General features: G+C 51.4%; 1 protein-coding gene across 13 annotated transcripts in view; it reads right to left on the bottom strand.

Annotated features, from left to right (window-relative positions):
- Positions 1-713: 713 nt before the first annotated feature.
- The window catches only part of SLC12A3 (solute carrier family 12 member 3), a 37660-nt gene continuing 29126 nt past the window's right edge, over positions 714-9247 (bottom strand). For 5 of the 13 annotated variants that reach the window (XM_032613901.1, XM_032613899.1, XM_032613902.1 and 2 more), the window contains 2 exons: positions 8042-8109; positions 714-1071 (listed from right to left, as the gene is read on the bottom strand). In XM_032613901.1, the coding sequence (XP_032469792.1) occupies positions 792-1071; positions 8042-8109 (348 nt within the window). In that variant the 3' untranslated portion in view covers positions 714-791. The other 8 variants (XM_032613904.1, XM_032613906.1, XM_032613907.1 and 5 more) reach the window with 5 other exon arrangements.

Here is a 9247-nt window from a genome sequence, read left to right as displayed (position 1 = left end):
AACAAATGAATTCTGTTGACTGAATAAATGTATTTTTATTCATTTCATTGTTTTTCACCTTACTGTTAACTCAAGGCTTTAAAAAAATTTTTTTTAATTAATTAAATTTATTTTTGGCTGCGTTGGGTCTTTGTTGCTGTGCGTGGGCTTTCTCTAGTTGCGGTAAGCGGGGGCTGCTCTTCATTGTGGTGCATGGGCTTCTCATTGCCGTGGCTTCTTTTGTTGCAGAGCACGGGCTCTAGGCACGCGGGCTTCAGTAGTTGTGACACATGGACTCAGTAGTTGTGGCTCACAGGCTCTAGAGCGCAGGCTCAGTAGTTGTGGCATAGGGGCTTAGTTGCTCTGCGGCATGTGGGATCTTCCCAGACCAGGGCTCGAACCCATGTCCCCTGCATTGGCAGGCGGATTCTTAACCACTGCGCCACCAGGGAAGTCCAAGGCTTTTAAAAATTTATTTATTTATTTTTGCATTGGGTCTTCGTTGCTGTGTGTGCGCTTTTCTCTAATTGTGGAGAGTGGGGGGCTACTCTTCACTGTGGTTCATGGGTTTCTCATTGCAGTGGCTTCTCTTGTTGCGGAGCACGGGCTCTAGGCGCACGGGCTTCAGTAGTTGTGGCACGCAGGCTCAGTAGTTGTAGCTCACAAGCTTAGTTGCTCCGCGGCGTGTGGGATCTTCCCAGATCGGGCATCGAACCCGTGTCCCCTGCATGGGCAGGCGGATTCTTAACCACTGCACCACCAGGGAAGTCCCCAAAGCCTTTGTTTTTTTTAAACAAAGCTATTATCATTGTTCAAAATTTGGTTTCCAACACGGTGAATTTTTTGTTTTTTAATTCCCAAAGGCAAAGCATTCTCTGTTCTTGGATCAGTGACTCCCTGAGGTCAGAAGAGGGAGCACCTGTTTGCCAGGAAATGGTTTTCCATGCGGCTCTAGAAAGGCAAGCATTCCCTGATGGAGCCTTTGCCTTATCTGGAGTTAGAGTTGGTCCAGGTCCACTAAACGGCTCAGAGGCAGCCCCCTCTCCGTCCTTCAGGAGCTCAGCCAGGCGCTCTGGCTCCCTCAGCAAAGGCCTGATGTAATAAAAGGACAGTGGGGCTTATCACAGCCTGGGAACCCAGGGCCTTGGTCTCTGTAGTGGGACGAACACTAAAGTCCTTTGAGTCCCAACCCCAAGAAAGAGACTTTCGCCTTCATGACTAAGTGGGTGCTTCAGTGCACTTGGAGGGGGTCAACCAGACCCAAAGATGCCTGGTTCCTTGGCTACCCCAGTGCAATTGGAAGAAGGCTCAGCCAGTGGAATCCCCCAACAGCTCACCTTTATGCTGCTTGGGTACGTCTGAGCTGAAATGCCCTTTCAGAGAGCCTCACGCACCAGCATTGGACATATCTTAATGTACATTCTGCTCCTGTATCCCAGGTGGTGGTGCAAACACTCTGGGGGGGTTCCATCCACAGTAACCTGAACACACTTACCTGAGCAAGGTTCATCTCCCCCAGGTTCTCTCTCGTCTCTGAGCCCCATCTTACGTTCCCCACACTGCAGCCCCTCTGCTACTTACTCTGTTTCTATCTCTTACTTGTGGTTCCTCCTCCCTGTCCTTCCCGCCAGCCTTAGGCTGGGTTTGGACCTTTCTGATTCTTTGCCCAATGTTGCCATCTTTACACCCACCTCTCTGCTTCCCCATTCCTGACCCACCAAACCTGCACCCCCAACCAAACCTGAAATTTAACACTCCTGCATGAGACTCCCTAAACCATGCCCCTCCTTTGAAGCTCTTTCCTGACACACCCACCGTCCATACCCCTCCTCCTGGTGTTTTTGTTGGTTCCCTTTCCTTCCCTGTGGGATGAGCTCGGGAAAATGGCAGTGATGCCCACCATGGCCTTTCTCCAACTAGATGAACTCCCTGTTGTATAGAAAAACACAGGGCACAGGGGAAAGTCTAAGCTGTATTTTCCAAATCATGAGTCAGCACCCATTAGTGGATCCCAGACTCATTTTAGTGGATTGCAACCAACATTAAAAGGAGAACAAGAAGTAGAAAGAATAGAAAATACCAAAGTGCATCACTCATAGTAAGGATAAGGATTGTTTTGTGACACTTCAGTTTCACTGTGTTTGTTCCAAACCTCAATGTAAAATAGATTTCTTACTGTGGGTTGCAGTCTGAAAATGTTTGAAAGTCCCGGTCTACCAAAGAACCAACCAAAACACTGAAGACATGCTATTGAAAGCAAAGGAAGTGAGAGGTGGTTAAATAAATTTGCATTGTTATGGAGGCTCAACGAGCCCCTGTATTCCCCCTGTAAGGGCTGTAGGTGGGGTGCCCACTCTCCTGATATTGGAGGGGGGAGGCGTGTTTAGGGGGTGCTCCCAGGAAAGGTCTGTAGAAACGGCCAAAATTCACACTCAGCACTCTGACTAAAATTTGTATACAAATCAAAGATTGAAATCTTAATTTGTTGTAATCAAGAGCAAAAGAAAACTTAAAAGGAATATGAATCCACCAGAGAGTTTTCTAGACAGCTCCACCTGCTACTTCTCCAGCCCAGAAGAGGACTTGTCTGATGGGAGTGGGGTCCAGCTGAAATTTGGAAATCTACCAGCTTCTTCCATGAGATCATCAGATGCTACCACTTAAAGTGCGTTGGGGCATGTGTCCTGTCCCCGTGGACAGGTGGGCGCCCCCTGCCTCCCGGCTTTGGGCAGGCGCAGCCAAGCCCAGAGTTACTGGCAGTAAAAGGTGAGCACGTTTTCCTGGTTTCCTCGGATCAGGATGACCGGAGGTCTGAGGTCCTGGGACAGCGTCTCCAGCCAGGCCATGTAGAGCGAGCTCGGGCACTTCCCCTTCCTCCCTATGGGCAAGGTGCTGTGGGGCAGGAAGAAGCAGCAGATGGGGAATTACCAAGGGGCCTTCCCCACACGGCCCAGTTCCTGGTTTGCTTTCTGAACAGCATCTCTGTTTATTGGCCCCTTCAGAGCTCTTTCTTCCCAGCCACCCTAAGAATGACCTGCTGCTCTCCTTGAAAGCATGACCTGAAATGTACCTTCAGCCGCAAAGCGTTTCTTTTCTTTTCTTTTTTTGGCCGTGCCCCACAGTTTGTAGCATCTTAGTTCCACGACCAGATATCGAACCTGAGCCCCGGCAGTGAAAGTGCTGAGTCCTAACCACTGGACCGCCAGGGAACTCCCAAAACGCATTTCTAAACAAAGCCATGGCCTGCAAGGTCCCCATGATCTGGTCCCCACCAGCCTCCACAACCTCACCTCCCACCACCCGCAACCTCGCTCACACCGCTACAGTCACAGAAGCTTCCTTTCCACTCCTGAAAAAAATGGCAAGCTTGCTCCTGCCCCAGGGCCTTGGCACGTGATGTTCTTTCCAGCCAGAAGGCAGTGGCCCCAGCTCTTCACCGGGTTGGCTCCTTCGATTCCCTCAGGTCTTGGCTCAAGGGCACCTCCTCCTCTGATCACCCTCTTCGATAACATCTTCCCATCTCTCTTCATCATGTCACCCTGTTTCATTATCTTCATAGCACTTCACACTCTCAAATCCTATTTTTATTTATTTGCGTGTTGTCTGTCTCCCCCCACTAGATGTATGTCCGCTCACGAGCAGGCTGGGTCTGTCTTATCCGCCTGGGCCTAGAACACAGTCTGACGCAGTGAGGCTGTATGCCACTCATCCGACCACTCAGGTCATGCCAGCCTCGCCTCTGCAGCTACACACCTGCCTGTGGCCACAACAAAGTGATATGTTCACGTGTTTCAGCTGAGCGGCCTGGTCCTGCTCCCTGCCCCGTAGGTAAGGCCCTGGGAGCAGGACTCCGTTGTCGCCTGGGGAGGGCCCCTTGTCCGAACTGCAATGCTGCGCAAATAACAACATGCCCTGGGAATGCTCTTCAGCCACATTTTCACGGCTATGTTGGCAAGTGACTTTTCTACCACGCTGAGATTCCAAAGACGCATGGTGATGCCTGCAGCCGTCCTGCTCTTGGCTCTTGGAGGTGGCAGCATCGCAGCTGCTAGCTGGCGCTACGTGAAGCTGGGGCACCAGCACCTTCCGTGGGACTGCACTTTGTTTTCCCAAAGTACATCCACAGGTACTATTTCATCTGAACCTCAGAACCACCCTGGGGAACAGCTGAGGGAACTGGGCAGCCAGGAGGGTGCTGCGCGACACTGGGCTTCAGAGCCTGGCTCTGGGGTCAGAGAAGCTGTAGGAGTCGTGGCTTTGCCACTCCCTCAGCCACGTGGCTTTGACAAATGGCTCACTGGCCCTGAGCCTCGGTTTTCTCTTCCCCGAAGTGAGAACACACATGCCTCCTTCATGGATGCCTGTAAGCTCTAACAAAAACCCAACTTAGGAAGGGTGCTACATAACAGTGCTCGCACAGAGTAAGCGCTTCACGGCGTCAGCAGCGCTGTCACCACGCATGACTATTTACCAGCTCGAGGTGGCCCGCCAGTGAGTGGCAGAGCTGGGACTTGACCCGAGGTCCTGGGATCTTTCCATCCCAGCGGCCCCTGCTCACTGCAACTCCCACCTCCACTGAGAAGGTGAATTGAGGCCCCTAAACAGCTGTCCCTTATTTAAAATTCCATCCTCAAAGCGTCACTTGCCACAAACACTATCCTCCCTTAAAAAGCAAGGTCCCCAGGATTGGGGAACCCGGTGGGAACAAGGACATTCCATTAAGCCAGTGTCACTTTAGTTAGTAGACTGTGTTTATGTTTGTCTGGTGCCTTTCCAGGGAAAAGGGAAGTGGGAATATGGAAAGCAAACTTTCCTGATTTAACAGTTACGCTAAAGGCTGGAAATGCCCTCCCGGAACTTCTACATCATTTTCTGGGACTGAATACAAAAACTTCAAAGACCACGAGGGGACTGGTGGCTGCGTTATCCAGGGCAGGGGACTCCCATAGCTCCTGCTGTGGCCTTTCCCTCCCGGAGCGGACCCTGTGCACCTGTCCATGCTGCTGATTCCCTCGGCAGTCTCCCCCAGTGTCAGCCAATGACACACTCTATTTATGTTCACAGGATGTGTGTGCTGTAAGCTGCTAATCTTTAGAAATAAAGCGGCTCCAGAACAAAGGAGCTTCTTGTTTAGAACTGCATCTCTTAGCCACAAAGAAAGGCAGCCTTGGATCAAACCTAGATGCGGAAATATAACCGTGCCTCAGAATCAGCATCTCAGGCTTCAAAACCCAGTTGCCACTTGACAGCTGTGAGATCCCGGCAGGTGCTGAATTTCTCTGAGACTCAGTTTCCTCATCTCCTAAGTGTGTGCGCTGCGGAGGGGATGGGGGTAAAATAGAACCACTTCATAGAGTTTTGAAAATTAATAAGGCCCAGTGGGTTGGGATTTGGGGATTAGCAGATACAAACTATTATATGTAGAATGGATAAACAACAAGGTCCTACTGTATATAGCACAGGGAGCTATATTCAATATCCTGTGATAGGAAATTCCCTGGCGGTCCAGTGGTTAAGGCTTTGCCTTCCAGTGGAGGGGGTGTGGGTTCGAGCTCTGGTTGGGGAGCTAAGATCCCACATGTCTCGTGGCCAAAAAGCAAAACATAAAACAGAAGCAATACTGTAACAAATTCAATAAAGACTTTAAAAATGGTCCACATCAAAAAAAAAAAAAAACCTTAAAAAAATAGCCTATGATAAACCATAATGGAAAAGAATATGAAAAAGAATGTATATATATATATATGTATAACGTAATCACTTTGCTGTAGAGCAGAAATTAACACAACATCGTAAATCAACTATACTTCAAAATAAATGTTTAAAAATAAAAAAATAAAATAAGGCCCAATGCCTTGAGTGTCATAGAGGCTCAACCGATAAAATGCAATGTCGATTACTATTATTTTGACTACTACTGTTTGGCTTTGAGGAGGGAGCCTTTATAGAAGAAAGAGGGGTCTAGACCCAAAAGTTATGCCAGAAGTAGGCTGTCAGTGTGGTCAAAGTCTGTTGGGCTGGTTACAAGGCTGCTTTACCGGCAGCGCAGGTTAGGTTGAGCTCAAATGCGGGCGTTAAGCAGATAAACCGCTGATTATCAGAGGGCAATCGAGCCGGTTCTGCCTCAAAGCTGCTCTAGAATCCAAGCGCGCTGACGTGCTGGAAAATGTGATTTTTGTCATTTCATGGAGGCTTGGGAGGGTTTTTTCATCCTTAGAATTTCTGCAAAATGCAGGCTCCTGGGCCCCACCCCAGGCCCTGATCTGGAAGGAATTGAGGAATTTGCCGTTTTCCACGGTCTCCCGGTGGTTCTGATGAAGGTGACCCTCAGAGCGAACTTTTACGGGCACGTCTCCGGGCTGGAGACTGAGCAGCGCAGCTGCTGTGCCCTCCCAGTGGAGCTGGCTTGACAGCCAGGGCCCCCTTGGGCAACAGCTGCGGCTGCCGCCATGCGCCATGCGGTGGGACGCTGTGTGCAGGCCTCTTCTCTAAGGTGACTGGACTCCTGATTATTTGTATCAGCCAATCCCACAAAGACTGGTGGGTGGGGGATTGGTTTTCCCTATGAGATCCAGGGCATGGAGGAGTGGGAAGGGAGAGGTGCCAGCAGGTAGTCACCTCCTTGGATGAAATTCCTCATCTTACTGCTTGAGAGATGGACTCATTTTAGCAGCGAATAAACTTAGAATCATAGCATGTTAGCGTGAAAAAGAATCTTGGAAATAATTTAGTTTAACTCTTCTCTATAATCAGGGAAACTGAGTCTCAGAGAAGGAGGGTTACCTGTCCAAGGCCACACAGTGTGCCGGCCAATGGCAGAGACAAAACGCAAATCTGTTTTGGAGATGGCACTCAGGAAGAGGTGGTTTGGCACACCCACACCCACTGGCTGGCACACAACAGGTACCACACCCAGGGAAAGTCGGGGAGCCATCCCAGGATGAAGCCATTGCCACCGTCTTGCCGTCTGACCCAGTCAACGGCCAGGCTAACCTGGCCCTAGAAACATTTTCTGCAAGATGTTAGCCAGAGGCTTGGAGATAAACCCACTTTCCTTATACCACAGTCCCCACATCAAAGGCAACACGAAGCACTTTCTTTGTACAAAAAATGATCTTCCTAAAAGCTCCAGGAAACATGGCTTCATAGAGCCATCTTCGTGGGCAGCCACCTGTGCATTCACAAAGTCCCCCACTGAGAAGGGTCCCAGGCTGGGCTTCATGCTCTGCTATCACTATCTTGACATTCTTAATCACTTTTGAACAAGGAGCCCCACCTTTTCATTGCACGCGGGGCCCTAGAAATCGCGTGCTCCATCTTGATTTCTGGGTACGAACAAACAGGTTCCACAGGCTTCCCTGCTGTCCTGCGGAATCCGGAATCCGCAGGTGGCTCACCCCAGGAAATGTCAGGTACTCCGCTTGGCAAATGCCCACATTGCCTCTTGAGCTGGGCCTTTCCCAGCCATGGTCTGCCACCCTGAGACTCCCTGTGCCACTGTTACCTTCCCCTCATCTTCCACTCAGCCTCAGCCAATACCTGCCCTAGCGAGGCAGCTCCTAACCAGACACAAGCAGCAGCAACGGAAGCTCAAGGAGCTGACAGGCACGGAGACTGGAACAGCCAGGGCTGGGGCCGGGCTCTGCTTCCACTGCCTAGACCTGGCACCAACATCAGTTGGGGGTGGCCGGTGGCCAAGGAGGGCTGGGTGGTTCCCAAACAACTAGGAATCGATTTTCTTCTGGAATGAGCTGGGTCCCCTTTGTCAAGCCAAGTTTGGCAGGAAAAAGCAGTGGATAAGGGAAAAGCGGTGGTGAGGGGAGTCGGTGAGACCCGGGACACTAGGGCCCCAAGACCTCTGCCAGCTGGCGCTCAGGCGAGGGGCATGGGGCAGATGCAGGCCCGGCCACATGCTGAGAACCCACCCGGGCTGTGTTTAAAGGAGCTTGGGGCCCTGCATCCTCACGAGGGAAGGCTTGGGTCCTCAGCCAGTGGCCACCCCTGCAGAGCTGACACATTTGGGCTCGGTGACAGACTTCTCCTTCTGCAGGGCACTACTTACATGATGACCAGAGCGGCATCCTGGGAGTAATCCAGCAGAATCTCGTTCAGCCTCACCTGCCGAAGGGACTGGGCGAGGAAAAGCCACGTGGTCACTTCCCATGTCTGGTGAGTGGTCCCGGCCAAGCCCAGTGGCCTCTTTGAACATCTCAAACCAGGTGTGTGAATTGTTGCCCCTAAATTATTATAGACTCTCCCACCCACAAGAAGGTAAGTGAATGCCAAGCTCACCTCCTGGAGAAGCCCCCTGGGTGTTTCCTTCCTGACTTTATTACCATGACCAGCAGGATCATGGCAGGGAAGAACCCCTCACATGGCTGGGAAAGCTGGGTTCAAATCTCAGCCCTGAGGGTTCCTAGCAGAGAGCCTGAGCAGGTAATTCACCTCCCTGAGCGTCACTGTCCACAGCTGTGCAATGGGTACAACAGTGCCCTCTCCCAGGGAATTTGGGGAGGCCTGAGGGAGATAATCTATGCAAAAGCTCCAGGCCAGGGGAAGCACTTGATCAGGCGGACTTGGAGCAGGGGTGGAGCTGCTCTACCTCTCCCAGAACAGAGTAGGCAAGAGCCTTCTGTGGACACAATGCTTTACTCAGCATTTTCCAAGGATCTGGGCAGCTGTGGGAGGGGCCTCAGGGCTGCTGGGTCAGGGAATTCCCCAAAGCTGGGGTGGGCGCTGGGTTGTGTGGGGCTCCCTCCCACCCCAAGGCCTATCTCCAAATTGTTCAGAAACGACTGACACTCAGGGTCTCATAGTGGACGGACACCCCACGTGAGAGAATGGAAAACCGAGGGGAAGTGAGTTCACATAAATGTCACAAGGTCGGCATTTTGGGTGGAATCATTCTTCGTTGTGGACCTGTCCGGTGGGTTGGAGGATGTTTAGCAGCATCCAGGCCTCTACTCGCTAAATGACAGTAGCAATCCCGTCTGCCCCCCACCGGAGGTGACAGCCAAAAATGTCTCCAGAAGTCACCAGATGTCACACTGCCCCCTCAGAACCACTGACCCAGAGCACACGGGAAGCAGAACTGTGGTCCCCAGGCCCCCAACTGCTCACCCCACCTAAAAATGGCCTTGGCATCCACCACTCTCCTTTAGGCCCTATCAGCGTCCTGAAGATGCTGCCTGGGAAGCGGGGCGGGGTCTACAGCTAAGGGGAGAAGATCAGCCAGCTTTGTTGGCCCACAGGACAAATTGTGCCTTGA

This window comes from Phocoena sinus, chromosome 19 (genome assembly GCF_008692025.1).
Source record: "Phocoena sinus isolate mPhoSin1 chromosome 19, mPhoSin1.pri, whole genome shotgun sequence".
NCBI classification, from domain to species: Eukaryota; Metazoa; Chordata; class Mammalia; order Artiodactyla; family Phocoenidae; genus Phocoena; species Phocoena sinus.
This window is presented reverse-complemented; position numbering and strand designations above follow the sequence as displayed.